The sequence below is a fragment of the Perissodus microlepis genome, chromosome 4 (assembly GCF_051167445.1).
Source record: "Perissodus microlepis isolate ML-2025 ecotype Zambia chromosome 4, ASM5116744v1, whole genome shotgun sequence".
Lineage (NCBI taxonomy): Eukaryota > Metazoa > Chordata > Actinopteri > Cichliformes > Cichlidae > Perissodus > Perissodus microlepis.
This window is the reverse complement of record NC_140464.1, coordinates 8,882,749-8,900,966: the sequence shown is the minus strand read 5'-3', so window position 1 is coordinate 8,900,966 and position 18,218 is coordinate 8,882,749. Positions and strand designations below refer to the sequence as shown.

Below are 18,218 nucleotides of genomic sequence, written 5' to 3'. Positions count from 1 at the left end.
GCTGTAGATGTGGCTGCTTCCAGCTGCTCCTTTATTCACAAGGGACCCACTCGGCACGTTTGATTTGGCAGATTTTTTTTTACGCTGGATGCACTTCCTCAAAAGGATTTGTCTCCTCCTGGGATGGGATCTTTTGCTTGTTAGATGGCGTGAACCGCTACACCATCGAGCCACCATGTGGGCTATTGATGCAAGAAGTCAAAGTACTGGGAAAAACAATAATAATTCATCATTAGAATAATAAAATTTTAGTAGAATAGCTCTAGAAGTAAAAAGCATTTAATGTCTTTTTAGTGCATTTGTGATTTTTTTTAATTCTTTTTGTTGGTGTGGCATTCAAGATTCACACTTTAATTCAAAACTGATAATATAAAATAATTATCTGTTCATTCATGTAAAGTAGCTACAAAACAGCCATTTAAAGTTTTCCTCTCCTGTTTTCATCAGAGCCATAAAACACCTTGTATACCGACTGAAAAGAGCTGCAAAGGGGTTTTCAGCACACAGTAGTTTACTGCTGCTACCTTCTTGCCCAGGGAACTTTACTGCTTTGTATTAATTTAATTATAGCACTTCAAACAGTTGCACCTCGATACGAAAAGAGAAGACGGAAGGAAATAGAGTGACAGAAACACCTGAGCTGAAAAAGAGTGAGGGAACATTAAGTGAAAGCTTGGGTTGCAATAAGTTAGTAATCACTGGCCCTGATTCTCATGTTTACAGAAATAATCTGGCTTTTGTTGAGACTGTATTAGAATGGGAGGCGGGTAATGAAAAACCACCAACTATCATAAATCAAAACTTGTCGCTTAAAAAAAAAAGAAAAAGAAAAAAATTCATCTGCCAGGAGACTAATGTGGGTTCTGGAGAACGGGGACTGAATGGACTGAAAATTGCCTGCAGATAAGAATAAGAACAAGAATAACAGTTTGGATTAGAATTAAAATTCATGGACTTTTGCAATCTTTTTTTTTAATTTCCATGTCAGTTTAAGGTATTTTGGAGCCATCAGTGGATTGGCCTGGATTTGACTGTGGGGTAATTATGGCTTTATAGAAAGCCAGAGACCTCTGCCAAAATGCGAGCGCCTTTTAGTATGTGGCAGAGCAGCAGGAAGGGCAAATGGACAGATGAGAAATACAGCATGCACTGGCGAAAATAAGCAGGTGAGATTTCGAGGTTCTGATGAAAAGAGCGCAGCTGGTGGATTGGGAATGGATGAGACAGGAGACGGCAAGCGGGAGGCAGAGTGCTCGGTTGCCTGTGGTGGTGAAGTCTGGGAGAGAGGCCAGCGTTGCCGCTACAGAGTGGGTTGCTTGCTTGATTCGATTTCACTCTTTTCATTTCCTCACCTTCACCATTTACAGCCAACAACGCAGTCTTGTTTTAGGTACGCTGGAACCCAGTTCTTGCAAAACACAGAGACCACTTGCACCAATCATTTAATACTTCAGAGAGCCCTATTAGATGAGGCTGTCAGTAATATTAATGAGTTCAAAGGATGCTTTCTGGAGGAAAATGCAAAACTTTTTGTGGCCTGCAGCGTGACTCTGTCTTGTAACTAGTTTACTTTGCTCTGTGCAATATTCTGTTTATATTTAACTTAAGGTATAAGCAGAGACGTAAATATCTAACTATTCTCTCTCTGTCTCCCTTCCTAAAACTTCACAGCAACAGCCCAACTACTGGAGCTTTAAGGTCAGTGCTGCTAGTTCAAGTGTCCCTGTGTGTTTGTCATTTTTCCTGGCCGTTGTGCATGTTAGTGCGTCCATTTGAATGTGTCTATGTGTGCTTTGTGCTGTGGCATCACTTTCGACCCTCAGGCATCACTAGCCTATCTCCATGCTACTTTGGCTTCAGTATCCAACTCGCTTGACATCTCTTGGCTCTCTGTGCACTGTGTGTGTGCATGTGTGTGAGAGTTTTGTGTCTTTATGGGTGTGTGTGTGTGTGTGTGTGTGTGGTGGCAGAGGTGTCAGGGGTGGCAACAGCTTAAACTTCTCCTGCTCCATTTAATCTGCAGAAGATGAATCTCTCTGGATTTATGATACCTCAGTCGGCTGGCATTAATGGATAGCAGCCATGTGACACTGCTGACGTATTACTGAGTGAGACATTAAGAATGCATTTCAGATGTGCTACTCAAGCATTACTGAAATAATGCTTTGGCATTAGCACAGAAGCTTGAGTCATGGCTAAAGATGCTAAATGTATTTTATCCACAGGTTTATAAAGGAAAAACATGGGTTATATACACTGGAGAACAGGCAGTGATATTGACTGTATAAATCACTTACGCTGAATTGCTGGCTTGCATGCAAGGTTGTGTGTATCACTTTCTGACTTTATAGATCATAGTGGTAGGCAGGGAGTTGTACTATCTAAATAGAGGAGGTTAAAGAAGGTATTGATATGTGTGAGGGAAGAGCCCAGGGCTTGTCTGAGTTGTAGTCTGACCTCAGTCTGTGCTCTCAGCATCATTTGGACCAGGTGGAAATGTCACTAAATATCAATGGCTAAATGCCCTGACCCTTGGGGAAGGGTAAGCAATTTATCCCCTATTCCCACAACTAATTTATTCTGAATAACATGAATTTAGAGTTCTGTCTGTCACATAAATGTGCCACACAAGTAAACGATTTTGAACTCTGCAGGACATACAGGTGGGCTGCCAAAGCTCGGGGGTGTTTGAGGAAGAAAAATAGCATTTGAAACAATCAATTGAACCAATTATGACTTTTGAGAAATGAAATAACAAGACTGAAAGATTTTCTGCAGAAATACTGAGAATGCTATTCATCTGCCTCCAACCCTTTGTCCTCCTTCACTATATCCATGAATCTTCCTCTTTTCCTGCTTGGAAGCTCCACATTCAACATCCTTTACCCATTTGTTACCCAACATATCCACTATCCCTCCTCTGCACATGTTCAAATCATGTCAACCTGAGCTAGCCCTCTGATATACTCATTTCTAATCTTATCCATCCTGCTCATTCCCAATGAAAATGTTAAAATGATGTCAAAATAATAATAATTGAAACTAATAATTATATTTGCATTTGAAAATGTGGGTTCTTGATTAGCAATGAAGGCCATGACATGCTCATCAGTATTCCCCAAAGTCAAGTTGACCTTTAGGGATGTTTAGTTTTTTTCCAACCGTTAATGAGAAACTGAAAGCTGCGCTATACAAACTTTGAAGTGTTTAGAAGAAAAGCTTTAGAAAAAAACTAAAATGAATTAACTCTTCTTTAGTCAAAGTAGTTCATGATTAACATTTTCTTTATCAGTGATTTACTAGAGATTGTTTTCATTTCTTTGCATTTATTAGTGCAAGTTGCTTTTTTGTTATTCAATTATTGTTGTTTTGCAGCTTTGCTTCACAATGCACTAAATTAGGTTGTTTTAATAACGCAGTAGTGAGAAAGAGAGAATTTATTGATTTGTTCCAGAGATGCAGCAGCATTAATATAGTGTTAAATGAAATAAGCAAAATACTCCAAGTGATCATAAATCTAAAGATATCATATATTTAGATTTTAACACAGAGGCTGTTGTTGACATCTTTTACTGTATGTCGGCGCCTCATCTTGTTCAATTTTCTCCATTTTGCACTAGAGCTTCTGAAAGCCATGTCCTGCTCCCTCATGCTATCATCTCTAATCTAAGGCTAATTCTCCCTGAATTACCCTCCCTGCTCAAATTAAACCCCCAAATCGAAGTAGTATAAGGACTGCATACACTCATGGTTTCATCTTTGGCATAAATATGTTTTCCAGGGATCTTATTGGATTGTAGCATGCTAAATATAGACACATTTTTAAGTCTAATTAACAAGTTGTGGGTGATGCATGACTGAACATATCCCTGAAATGAAACTGTCAAAGTTTCAAAACTGCTGTTTCTCTCGGCCAGAAACCCACCTAACACTCTCAGTTATAATATGGTGTCTTGAGGAACACTGCGTTATTCTCACTCTCTTTTATAAGCAAACCTATTGCAACAACTTACAATTTATAGCAATTTTACAAAGCATTTTGTTCCATGCATTGATGATTCCTGGTATTCTAAAGAGAAAGGACTCTGAGAGTATTGGGGGACTGTGTGTCCAGGAGATTGGCTACAAAGATGAAAAGCTATAATAACGGAAAAAAGCAAGTAGAGCCAAATGGATGTGAGAGATGGATCGATTTAGGGGGCTGTTTTCTCTCCATTTTCTAAAAGTGAGAGCTGTGAACTTTTTTGTGTGGGAAAAGAGCCAGGTTGTGGGTGGAGGAAAAACATTAAAAATGCTCAAGATGTAGACAGAAACAACACGAGAGATGTACCTGGATGTGGCTTTGGCCTCTGCTGCCAGAGACTGAGGGGGAAGCAGATATGTTCACACAAAGCAGTTGAGTAAGAATTAAAGGAGGACACATGAGTGACAGGGGATAAAAGGTGGGAAAGGAGGACATATCACTGGAGGCTAAGACACACAGAAGCATCCAGGGAAGATAAAGATATTATTAGGAGGGGCGAACAAAATAAGCTGGTGGGGGGGGAAAAGTATGAGATGTGGACAAGGTGTGAGGTTTGCAATTTAAAGATTTTACACCTCGGGAACCAAAGGCTTCACTCACATCAAGCTGTGTTTGGCATTTTTATATATATTAATTTTCAAATCCAACAGAATTTAATGTCACTTAAGAGGAGAATTACTGCTCTTGCAGAAAAGATTAGAAAGAGGCTGGCAGCAACCATCATGTAATAAGCCAGCCTCTGGTTTTAGACTGTTACAGCAGTGTAGTTCAGCCATTTTCTTGTCTTGTTGGATGCTCAGCTGTATCGTAGCCAATGCCGACACCTCGCACATGAACTCCTCTTAACTTAAGCTTGTGCATCACACGGTTCATATTTATTCACATTCTACATGTTATGTTATGAACAAGAGGAAAATAGGAATATATAAGGACACAGAGGGGGTTTCAAGTTCAAAATATAATTTTTAAAACAAGCTCACTTCACTTTTATGGCCAGATCACTGAACCTTCAGGCAGTTAGTTAATCAGGCATCAACCACCTCAAACTGAGCACAATATCAGAAAACAAGTTCAGGGTTTAAATTAAATGTAATCTTCACAGAGAGATAACTTAACACTTTGCAGATGCATTCATTTTTTGATCGCCCCAGAAGTATAATTACAGTATGCCTGATTAAAACATTCTGTGGCTGAAGTGAAGTTCACCATTTTTATTGAAGAAGAGATAAAAAATCTGACAACTAGTTTGCAGTCTAAATAAGACGACCCTGAAGTACAAGATGGAGTTTGATGAGAAATGCTCCCCCAAACATAGAAAGCCATATACCAAGGCTACAAGGCTTTTGACCTTAAAGCAGAGTAGACCATTGTGTGTGTGTGTGTGTCTGTGTGTATGCACTCATGCTAGTGTCTACAAGCAAGAAACAAGAAAAGACATGGTGGGAGGTTGCAATGAGTTTAATGCAGTTTGTAGCCTTAGGTTGCCTTGTCCCACTTTCCACTCTATTCACATGTAAGATCATCCTGTTCTCCTCTTGTTCCTCTCTTCTGCTATGCCCTTATAGCAGTGTGGAGATTGCAACAGTAATTGAGTGCTGTTGGAAAAAGTCTAAAAGAAAAGGTTGAGGTGTAGGGAAGGGGGTGGACGGTGGGAGGGTGTGGAGGAAAAATGAGGAGGTAAAACCAGTTTTCCTCAAAGGCTGTGAACACCGTGATGTAACACTGGCATTTCTAGCAGCACCAGATGCATGACCAGATGGTGCATTCACATATATTATTTACATCAAAATTACCGCAGTGAGACATTTTCAGTTTACATATCACATAAACCACCAATATGGAAGTCAATGTTTGGGGACTGTTGTGATAAGACGATCTGAGTAAAACCACATGTAACAACAGCTGCAGTAATCTTACACCCAGTCATACATGGGGATTTCATTGTCTTGTTTTTGCAGCATGTTGAAAGGAGTTGCGGAGAGAATACAGAGTGAATAAGGAGGTAAATTTGGGTTTAAAAAGATGACAGGAAAGCTAGTTCAGACATACAGGATCATACTCTCCCATTTCCATTTCCTAGAAAGCTCAGTGGGTTATTTCGCTTTAAAATTATATTCTAACAAGGACAGCTAGAATGAGTCAAGCTGTAGTTCAGAGTTGCTCATATTCCCATTCATAGAAAAAGCTGCATTTCTTTGCCAAATCAGCTCCTGGGTGTTACTTTTACTGAGTAATATTTCATTTAGACGGCTGGTTCAGCACCTGTTCTATGTTGGCTAAACACCTGAATTTGTTAAGCACAGAGTCCAAAAACTGCTTTTTATCATCCTCCTTCTTTATTGGCATTTAGAACGTCAAGTGTAGTCTACAAATAGTCTAGCAAAAATTAACATTAAAAAATGTAATAGTTAGGAAATATGCTTATTCATTCTCTTAACAAGAGTTAGTTGAGAAGATTGCTATCTGTCTCATGTATGTAAAGTATATATGAAAACATCACTATCAGTAGCACACCTCACTACACTGGTTCATTCTAAAAAGTAACAAAAATCTACAAATTAGTACCCTTTAGCTCAGTAAGTAACCTTTTTACTGTTTAGCCTGTAAAGTGTAAAAATTACAACTGGTTATTTTGCCTATTTTGACGTAAGGTCATGTATAAATAACTCCAGCCTACATAGTAGTCTGGCAAATGCACGAAGCCCAAGAATTATACTGCTCAGAGCTGGGATGACTGTTCACCAGTGTTGCCAGTCTGCTAATCATAGCTTCTTAGTTAAGCAGAAGACTCACATCAAACAGCTTGTATAACACCGAAAGCACGTTTCAACATTTCAATCATAACTTTTGCTTCCTAAAACAGTGGAAACGTAAATAAAATCTCCAGGGTTTATTTTGATCCCCCAACCCTCCTCACTCCTTAATGTCCCTATGTAGGATGGTCTGGCCAGAATGAGGCAAGCTACAGTGTGGGCTACTCCTCCTCCTCTGTGATGCTGTTGGCTGTGTTCCTCGGTGTGGTCACAGCTTAGATAAATGACCCTATTAGAAAACATGGTGTGGGTTATCTGTCAGCATCGCAGTTTCTCAGTGCGCTCAGACACTGTCTGCCGCTACCATCACTGGTTTGGTTCACTGTGTATGATTGCGTGATTGAATTATGTATGATGGCGGCAAAAGGAATGTAAGGTTACATTATAAAAAATGGTTGTTGGGATTTTTAGTCTTGCTGCAGGTTGTTAACTTGTCTTGTAAACATACACGTGAATGCATGCAGCAGCTAATTAAAAGACCAAATTACCAATGTCTGCAGTACCTAACATGATATAAGGTCCCATATATTGCTGTTTGGTTATTCCATTTCCTACTGGAATAATTACTCGATTCCCAGAAGTTTAATAAGTAAAAAAGATTTATCTCATTGAGTTGCATGAGTACTGCAACGTTTATTATCATTTGCATCTACATATTAAGGATATCTACTAAAGCTAAAGCTAGGCTGGTGTTCACTTGGAAGTGTTGGACAAATTGAACTATGATCGTCGGTGCAAAATTCTGTAGCAATCGATCTAAAAGCTGAGTATGCACCGAGGTGGTCGATCGACTATCTGACAGGGTGACATTGCCATCCATTGAACTGTGCCACCTGCAAGGCTAAAAAAAAATTTATCTTGTGCTACATTCATTTTGCCCACTGTGACAGTATACTGTCACACGCTGCCTTTTGGTAAAAACAAAACCCACCCTTTTGAAATTCTCTGTCTGGGATATTGAGATGGATTTCTTCCCTGCTATTTTTTGATTTTACTGATTAAGTAGTTAATTGATTATTTTGAAAAAAAAAATCCATATTGAAAGTATTCTCTGTTTGCATCTTTCATTTCTTGTTCAGCATGCTTTCCTGGCTTATTACCCAATTAACAAAACCATAAATGGATGTACAGTGGTTGTGTATTCTGTGCAGTGTTGTGTGTTTATGAATGAATTCAAACAGCCCACTGCTGAGACTTAATGAGCGCAGATATGGCCCTCCATATTGCTTCTGTCAGTATCCCATTAATTAAATACCACATTAATGGAAGGAGCAGTAGATCCATGCTGCTGCTTGACTTAGGCAGCGAAAGGAAGACAGGGAAATTCTTAGAAAGGACTGTTCTAAGCGAACACAACGACTGTTGTGCTCGTGGTTCAAGGAGGATGAGACAGGAATGGCTCCTGTGCTGTGGCTAAAGATGCATTTGCTTTTGCCGTCCAAACAATGAGCAGACAGCATTCTGGGAGCTCATTACAGCAGCCTCTGAGCTGGAGGAGACTCTGTAGCGGTGGGGGATCAGAGAGACAGTTCAGTGAGCTCAGCCCCAGCTGCGCTAACAGTCTTTCAGTGAGAGACGCCTGGGCATAGGCCAGCAGGATAAACCCACAGTGACAGCCTGGGATTTGCATGAGCTTCTCCTCCCATCCCACAAGCATTCATTTAAAGTTCGTAGCTGCAAACGGACAAGTTTGGATGAGAGCGTGTGGGAGGTGTGCAAAGTCTCACTAACTTTTTCTGAGTTTCTGCTTAATACGTCTCCTTACAAGTGATTCATAAAGGCTGATGTCCTGGCATTCTGTGCCAACTGAGTACAGCTATATAATGTTTTGTTGCTGCACCATTCAACTAATGTCAGAGACTGTGACGCCAGTAATTCTTTGTAAATGGCTGCTAGCTTAACTATTGTCAGGGCTTCAATAATCTTGTTAGGTGTTTCATTGTGTGGTGTCTCACTGTGTGCCTGCTTTCTGTTTTCAAGTTGTTCTTACACCACTAGCCCCGTCCAATCCATTCTTTCCACTTCAGTTTCACTTCACAGTGAATTAATCTGTCCCTTTTCTCTCTGTAGAGCCGCAGTCCACGCCACTCCCAGTCTACCCAGTCTGGTCTTGCCGACCAGGCTGCCAAGCTCTCTTTTGCCTCCGCTGAATCCTTGGAGACTATGTCAGAAGCCGACATCCCCATTGGGTTTAACCGGATGAACCGATTTCGCCAGAGTCTGCCGCTGTCCCGCTCAGCCAGCCAGAATAAGCTACGATCTCCAGGTTAAAATCACTGCATACCAGCTGGACTCAAGGCAGCTTTCTCTTTACCTCGTGTAGCTGGTGAAGGGAACCACTGTGCTTACAAGGAATTGAAGGAATTTTGTTTTATTCACACCGAATTTACAGTCTTTAGTCTAATTGACCTGCTATAAAAATGTACAGAACACTCAAACCTGATAAAGTATGACTTTGTTTTTCAGTGTCGATGCAGTACGCTCCCTGTGAGCTCAAAAATGTCTTGTAGTTTTTAGAATGGAATAAAAAACATAGATCTTTTTTTTCTTAGGATAGGTATTTTAGTGACATTTCATTTAACTGTAACAGAGTTCATACTGTACTGGATTAAGTATATCCTTGTGTGCAAGCAGAACATTCGAGGACAGTTTTACAACAAAAGGGCCTTGGGAGTGTAGAGAGGATTAATGTGAAGGTGGTGCAGATTCATGAAGAGCAAGGTGTGGAGTTACCTTGCGCAGGTAAAAGAAGTGGGTGTAAAATTAAAGAGCTATACCTGATTAGGGCATTCCTGAATAAGAAGTTCAAGCAGAAGTGGCACACCAGGCTTGCCTGTCTCCTCTGTCTCTACACTAACTACTGTCTTTGTTTTCTTCTCTTCCCAACTTGTCTGCAGTATTAACTGACACTTAATTTTGCCTGACTTTTAACTCTTGGTCTTTCTTTGCTTTGTTTGTTCTTTTTTGTTTGTCCCATGGTGTATGACTTTTTGTTTGTCCCATGGTGTATGAAGATGAATTTTCAGGTTAGTCAGGCGTCAAACACATCTTTATTTATATGATCGTTGCAGAATCTGCTGAAAGCTTTTTATGAAGTTGGGATGTTTTGGAGTTTAATTATTCATAGGTGGGGCAACTAATACTCAAAAAGAAAACCTTGCAAAAAATTCAGCCTGTGCATGCATCTTTGTGCATTATTTGTGAATTCTCAACTAGCTCTCACAATCCTAATCTAACATTAAGAAAATAAGAGTGGGTTTGGTACTCATTTAGCCATTAGTCATGCTGACATCTGATGAGAAAAGTTATCTAGATTTCATATATCAAGAGTCAGAACATTTGTATCATTTCAGCTGCAGCCAACAAAATGTCTCTGTTAGTTCTCTCCATCCACTAAAGCCAGCATCTTCTGACTCACCTTCTCCTTCATCGCTTTCTTTTAGGCGTGCTGTTTCTGCAATATGGAGATGAGACGCGTCGGGTGCACATCACCCATGAGCTCACCAGCCTGGATACGCTGCATGCTCTCATCGTGCACATGTTCCCTCAGAAGTTGACAGCAGGTATGCTGAAGTCACCCAACACAGCCATCCTGATCAAGGACGAGGCCCGTAATGTCTTCTACGAGCTGGAGGATGTCAGAGACATTCAGGATCGCAGCATCATCAAGATTTACCGCAAAGAACCCATCTATGCTTCTTATCCCGCTGCCGCACACCTGGCCAACGGGGACTTGAGGGTAAGCAGAATGGAGATGGGAGGTGAAAAGGCCAGCCTGTTTTCTGCTATTTCACAAAACAAAATTCTTGTCTGATCTCTGGCAAGTTTGACAACTGAACTGTCAATGAAAACCATAATGGGGTGTCTTTTTGGTAAGGTAATAGTGCCTTCTTTTATTATTTTTATTATTTCAGTGGTTACTTTGACTATTACAGGCTATTACAGTATATTCAGGTTAGTAATCTAACAGGTATTCCTCCTGGAAATGTATTTTCTTATCTTCAAGTAGGCCATCTGTTGCTGTGCAGACACCAGAGAACAATGTTCCTGTGTGAAATGAGCATATTTTAACATTCAAAGCTATTTCTGCTTCAGTAAAGATCAAGGGAGCCTGAGGGAGATCTTTTTTTAGTTTTTTTTATACAAAACTCTGCTTACAATCTGCATTATTCACAAAATACTAAGAATACAACTCTTGTTAACCATGCAAACAGAGAATGAAAAATGATTTCAGTGCATGTACTGTGCTTGTTTACGTAAACATTTTATACAAGAAGTTGACATGGAAAAAGAGGGGAAGGGGTGGCCAACGAGTATGTGTACACCACAAAAACATCAACAAGTAGCCACATAGGCCTAAAGACCAGCTGGTGACCACCTGGCAACCAGTTGGCAACAGTTGATTAGGAAAAATAAGTATTCCTTGAGTGGTTGCCAGTGTTTGTTCACAGTCACTGTGAAATCTATTGCTAAAGGCCCAATCTTGCAGGCTGGAGGTAGTTTTTACTGCACTTTTTAAAGTTTCAGTACTTCTCAGTGGTTAGTTAGTGTTTGCGATTCTTGGTACATCCAGTTTCTTCCACTGAAAATCAGAAGCCACTTGTCAACTGGTCAGGGAATACAGGGTTTGGCTTAGTTTTAATGCCATGGTTTTTCAGTGTATATAAATGATTACAAAGGCTAAACATCACAGATTACTCGCTTTGTCTAATATATTCTCTGCAATAAACTGTTTGCTATGATGCTGAGAATGAATGAAAACAGGAATGACTTAAGTTAGAAAAGTAGATATGCGACTAGGAAAAGCAGACTATTTGACATTTAAAAGGTTCAGAAATTAGAAAAATCACAACAGGAGTAAATTAGCAGCAGGGGAACACAGCCAGAGGTGAAGTGAAAGATAGCACTGGGGCATGTTTAACAATAATATACTAGGCAAAAGGCAGGGAAGAAGAGCTCAGTGAAGAAACGTTCAGAGCTTTTCAGGTTGAATGAGCTTTTGCATCATGTTATCATCCTGCTGTAGATAAAGATACAGATTTAAGACTACATGGTCTTGTGTTGCCTCGCAGATTCTTTCCATTTTGAGTAGACACAATCAATTTTATTCCTTTTATCATTAGTCTAATAAACAAAATCACAGGCAGCATCTCTGATCTCTTCCATTGGACCAATAATTTGTCTCGTTGTTTAACAAATTTATCATCATATTTTGGCATCTGCAGATCCTGACACCTTGTCTGGTGTCAGCCAGATCCAAGTCATAGCCATAGTCATTATAAGCATGGGAATCACAGCACACTCATCTGTTGGTCTCCATGGTAACTCTCATCCCTCTTTGTTCATTTCAGAGGGAAATGGTCTACTCTTCCCGCGACTCCTCCCCAACTCGCCGCCTAAATACCCTTCCTTCCTCCACCGCCTCAGCATCCTCTGGGTCTCCTTCTCGCTCACGCCTCTCCTACAGCGGGGGCCGTGCTCCATCCTTCGGTGGATCCCATCCCCAACATGATCAGCCCCGACACCCACACCATCCCTCAGCCGGCCATGGTGCCAACGCAGGTCTGTCCCCTTCACCTAGTGCCATCCTGGAGCGCCGCGATGTCAAGCCTGATGAAGAGGTTTCTGCTAAAAACATGGCACTGATGAAAAATGAGGGGCTATATGCCGATCCCTACAGCTTGATGCACGAAGGCCGCCTCAGCATCGCTTCCACCCAGTCATTAGCTGCGATCGGAGACCCCTTTAGCTTCCCTGTTTCCGCTGGCCTGTACCGACGTGGCTCTGTGCGCTCCCTCAGCACCTACTCAGCTGCTGCTCTCCAGGGAGACCTGGAAGACTCGCTCTACAAGCCTGGAGGTTCACTATACTCAGACACATACTCTTCTGCCACTCTGGGCATGGGATTTCGCATGCCACCGTCATCCCCACAGAAAATCCCTGACATGCAGCTGAGGGACAGGGACTCTTATTCCAGCACACCCAGAGCCTCACCTGTCAGACAGAGTTTCCGCAAGGACTCTGCCTCTTCTTCTGTGTTTGTGGAGAGCCCGAAATCCAGGCCCAGCTCCAGTTCTGATCCTCTGTGTATAACAGCTGGACCTGGAGAGGGCAGCCGCACCACATCTGGTTTTGGGTCTTCGTTATCTGGGCAAGATTCTGACAGTAGCAGGTCAGTAAGAATCAGTTTGAATGTTTTCCTGTTTTTATTCGTGTATTTTATTGTATCTTCTGATGCAGTGTGCATCAGGGAAAAAAGCAAACAAACAAAAACAAAACCCTCAAAGTTACATATTTTCTCTGCCTGATAAAATTTTACAGATATTATTAATTCATGTTTAACAATCTCCTATTCAAATTTGCATATTTCACACCCCTAAGAACAAATATTTTTCTGTTTGCAAAGAATTCCAAGTGTTTTTTCAGCTCTTCGTTTGTGTTGAGTTCAGTGTTTTGTTTCACAGATGTGCTGTTTATTATTTTCGCAGGGATCATCGCCTGGAGCGTATGGAGGCCATGGAGAAGCAGATAGCCAGTCTGACTGGGCTCGTCCAGAGTGTGCTGACCAGAGCACCAGACAGTGACAGCACGTAAGACTCTCCATTACAGCCCATTAACCCTCTGAAAGTCACAGATACAGCATTAGTTTGGACACAAAAACAGGATGATCGACAGGATTATTATCTATTATGAGAGCCATTATAAGCTCCATAGCTGTGAAGTGGTGCGTTACCTCGTGTGAGCACAGCACAAATTCAGAGCACTAAACATTAGCCACAGGGCACAATGCTGATCAGTGCACTGATAAATACAGATATCTCCTAGAGTCTTTCAGTAGATTTTGATTCCTTACACTGACCATTGTTATCAGGGCACTTTACTCTCACATATGCAGTAGACTTCATTAAAAAGGTGACAACTTGTTAATGTAATCAGTCTGATAGTATCCAGCAGTGGTGCTTCTAGTGTTAGCACTGTAATTGCCTTGCCCTGTGGCCGTTGATCCTCAGATGTGGCCTGCTGCGTCTCTGCATGATGGCGGGCTGCCCTCCAGACCAAGGGACGGAGTTTTCACGGCCATTACCTTTCTCTTCCAGCGAGAAGACCGAAACCAACAGTGATGGCTCCGCCACTGGAAGTGAGTAAAGCAGCGTAATTGTTACCTGTGAACCCAACCGTTACTAACACTTCCTTTCCTGTGCTGTTTAGAATACTTTTATGGCTCGATTTCCCTGCTCCCTGTGCACGCATCCCGAATGTACACAAACTAGCAATGGCGGTGACTTCCTGGTTTAAGACTAATATATGCCAATTTGGTAACTTTCTTACAAGAGGGCGGATAAGAGGTTAAGTTAAGAAATGTAGCATTGGTAATTGTTTGTTTGGAACTTTTAGTTCTGCTCCAGCGGTGTTCAAACAATGTGTTAGCTATCAAACTGCATGTGAATATGTAGTTATACAGTCTGACCCTGGAATTTAAACATGTTTATCTACATAAACAGTAATAGTGTCCTGTCCCAAGCAGAATTCAAAGAATTTTATTTCATTTTTGCTCTAGTGGGAATGTATATTGACATGTTAATGGGCCAAATATAGTGCATAATACACTGAGTCAGATGAAATATCTTTAATAAATCAGTGGTATGATAGGTTATATGGTAATACTTCCATGTATCGTAAATAGCGATCCTACACTGGCTGTGCATTTTTTATTATAAGCATTGCAAATCTAACAGCAGATTTAGCTTATGAAGTCATAATAATTCTCATGGACAGTTTTTCTTCTAGCTATCCAAAACTAACTGCATTACGCAGGAAAACTTGCCAGTGTTTATTTTAATTGAACCAAGTGAGTTCAGTGTTAAAGCCCCTTTGGACACTCTCTGAGAAATTACATTTCCACCTCCTTCATAGTTCTTTTTTCTTTTTCTCTTTGACTGTCTTTGCTTTTCTGTCGCTTCTTAAGTGGAAGAGTTTAATTTAAAATGTCTAATATATCATTTGATAATCAAAATTAAGCATCAAATCAAGCATCATATCGGGTTAATAGAATTGTTAAAGCTCGGTCAGATGAGAAAATTACTCTTTGGTTCTTTTGAGGTTGTAAAGCAAAGTTTTTTTTTTGCATTGCTAAGTACAAATACAGGAGAGCAGAGGCGAAATGCTAGCACGGATCTGTCAGAGATTGAAAAATATACCTGGTGACAGCTCGTGAAATGTGTTAAATAAACTGAGATGCCAAATTGTAAACATAACCTCCAGAAAGAGGAAATAAGACAGCTTTGAAGTCTCTGGAAGGTTTATTCCTTCACTTGTGACTGTCTCTGCTGGCGGCATGTAAATTCAATTTTGTGTTCAAAGGTATTTTTCAAAATATCAGATATTCTCTATAAGAAACAAATATTTAATCATAGAATTTGTTAAATACTGACAGGAGCTTTTCAGCTTTTGTACCTCGATAGGTATACTGGATGCATCCCTTTGATACTGTACAGTCATCCCTGTCTCTCCATAATTTTATAACCCTGTTGTCTTTGAAGCTTCCTCATGCATTGGATCACTGCCAGAAGACTTATGCCATCACCACAGCCATTGTCTCTGCTATAGTCAATAAAATGTTCTCCGGGATCACCATTCTGTAAATCTAAACTTTCCTCTCCCTCTTTGTCTCTCTGCTACTCATTAATTTCTTGGTAACTGGCTCACCCTTTCTATATTCCAGCCGGACGACAGAAGAAGAAAGGTAGTTTCCATCTCCTACTCTATCACCCTTTTACTCCTTCCAGACATTTCTCATTGCTCCCTGACCTCTGTATGGGTGTGTGGTGTTGCTGGGTAGCTGGCAGTGTATATTCTCCTATTTATCTCCTGGTTGGTTTCCCAGAACCCAGACTCCCCTCGTTCTGTCTCTGTCTCTACTTTTTAAATTTCTGCTTGGTTATTCCTTTGCGAATTTCAGAGGTTTGTTTTGGCACACAGTGGAAAACTCCTTTGTGAGGGTGTGTGAATATGTGGTAGAATATCTGGTGGGTCAATGGCCATACTCACAAAGGCCTATGTTCAGATAAGAGCATGGTTATCCCTGTGTGTCACTGCTGAATAGACTAATTGCACTTCTCTATGGGTTACTAATAGCATGAGCTCATATTTCTCCCACTGGGCAATTAGAGTTTTGTGAATATGGGACTTTTTTGTATTCACACACTATATCCTCTGTGTGTGTGCGCCCAGAGTTTCTGTATATGTAATTTTTTTGGCCTTTATGGCAAGTGTGTATTTGTGTTATTGTTTTACTGTGTGATGCTGGCTGGCTGCAACTCTCACCGGAGCATAACCCAACAAACTAACCGCTTTGTTTCCCAACGACCTCCCGGTGACCCCCGTTTCCTGCTCTGTGATTGGCAGCAAATACACCGTCGGCACCTCTAGCTCTGATGCCGCCGCCACCTTCTAACTCAATCCAGGTGAACAGCGTTGGTCGCTTGCAGATGCAGCTCCATCTTCACGGTCTGCAGCAAAATGCCAGCGACCTGCGCAAACAGCTCAACCAGATCCGCAAGATCCAGGTATTTAATATCCACGATTAAATGTTTTTAATTGGTTTGTCCTTTCAGATTAGAAAACTGGTTATTGTCTAGCTCTACAAACACCGTTTGTTTTCCTAAATATACCTTTGATATTCGAGTTTATATTTAATGTTTCCTGTCTCATCTAAAAGATTATCGTAGCTGCCAATGGCACTCTGTGTTTGTGAACCGAGCTCTCTGTGGTTGTGTACTGAATGCCACTATGTAAGAACTACATAAAATTTATCTGGACACATCTAGTCCTCCTCCCTATGGAGGAAAATAATGTTTTCTTTCATCTTTTTTGTTAGTTATATTGTTGTTATTGCACAGCAGAAAAACAAATACATATAAATATGTAATAAGGATAAAAAGAAACAGACATCTGATATTAATGCGATATTTTGAAATGTAAATTCACTGTGACAGTGGTATAACTCATCAAAACAAATTGTAAAAGGTGAACAATTATTAACACGCCCACCTCTACCCTAATAACATGCAAATGGTTATTTGTATTTGTATGTGTTGCTCAAGGCTTTGCAAATGTACGCTCTAAAAAAATCAGCAGCAGCATGCCTCGCCTGAGACACTTTACTGATGACTCTGCATATTACACAGTCTTGTGAGCAGTTGTTATTAACAAGTTTTTACTGAAGAAGTAGTCCTTTGGAAGAGTGTTGACAGTATGCTGAGTAGATTATTTAGAGAAACCAGGACACTGTTTCTGGGTTGAGATAAACCCATTTTTTACTGAAGCGAACTGGCATTATCTTGATCAGCGTGAATGATGTGCTAGTAGCATTTGTTTGGAGCATCCTTTTCCATTTCGCTCCTTAGACCTGTCGAGATAGATGCAGAATTAGACAGAAAGCCACAAGAAGAGTTAACCAAAATGTGGAAATTAAGTCCTTTCTGTCTGAGTTTCATTTATCTCCGCTTGAAGTGGTGCCATGGTTACTGCAGGAGGAATTAGAAAGAGATGAGATAAATGCTCTCACTTTCAGAGGAGTGAAGTTTCTTGCAGGAAAAGGAGTGAAAAATTGAGTAATGGAAGTGAGAGATGATAGGCATGTAGTGCTTTTATTTGTTCCGTAAGAGCAGTTGCAAGGCTGCTTTCAACTAGCGAAACAGTGAGATGGCGAGCCAAACACCAATGGTTGTGATGCACCGAAGAGAGAACAGTTTGCTGTTCGCGTGTCAGTGTGCCCAAGTGTGACCTCTGCACCTGGGCCTATATTGCCGCCCGTGCCGATGGCCAACAGCTTTAATTTTACATGTGAATGAATTATGCAAGAGGGTAAAGTAGAGACAGGCAACTGAGCAAGACAGAGGCAGCAGAGCATGCTATTTCTCTAGATGCATTAAACATTTTTCTTTAATGTGTTACTGTACTCCTTGCTTTTGGCCTCATGCATCTACATCACTGCTGCTGGCAGTATATCAGGGAATACTGGGTAATTATAAATGTTAGCGATATTGTTGTCTTGCTTCACTTCCTGGAACAAAAGAATAATCAATTATTTATTTTTTCTTGCTTACTAGGTGATTTCATCTTGGGGAGTTGTGTTACATGCATAGTCCTGTAGAATATTCCTTTCATAACACTGAAAGCAAGTGGAGTTCATGCTTGGTGCATCTGTTTCATTTTCCTCAGGGTATTTCAGCCCTCTGTGTTTAGAACAATATCGTGTGCACATGTTAATGCAAATACAGACAGCAGAAAGTGAAGTATTGGCTGCATCTCACAGTGGTTTCAAAACTGAAGGACAAACAAAGAAAATCCCATCTGAATAAAATATATTGTAAGGCCAT

At 40.7% G+C, this 18,218-nt stretch overlaps 1 protein-coding gene across 1 annotated transcript in view; it reads left to right on the top strand.

Annotated features, from left to right (window-relative positions):
- The window catches only part of LOC146388270 (SRC kinase signaling inhibitor 1-like), a 110,884-nt gene that overhangs the window by 69,797 nt on the left and 22,869 nt on the right, over positions 1-18,218 (top strand). Inside the window, exons 4-11 of the mRNA XM_084925459.1 lie at positions 1,672-1,698; positions 8,908-9,103; positions 9,852-9,863; positions 10,281-10,576; positions 12,189-13,009; positions 13,326-13,427; positions 13,848-13,975; positions 16,243-16,403. Of these exons, the coding sequence (XP_084781585.1) occupies positions 1,672-1,698; positions 8,908-9,103; positions 9,852-9,863; positions 10,281-10,576; positions 12,189-13,009; positions 13,326-13,427; positions 13,848-13,975; positions 16,243-16,403 (1,743 nt within the window). The remainder of the gene's footprint in view (positions 1-1,671; positions 1,699-8,907; positions 9,104-9,851; positions 9,864-10,280; positions 10,577-12,188; positions 13,010-13,325; positions 13,428-13,847; positions 13,976-16,242; positions 16,404-18,218) is intronic.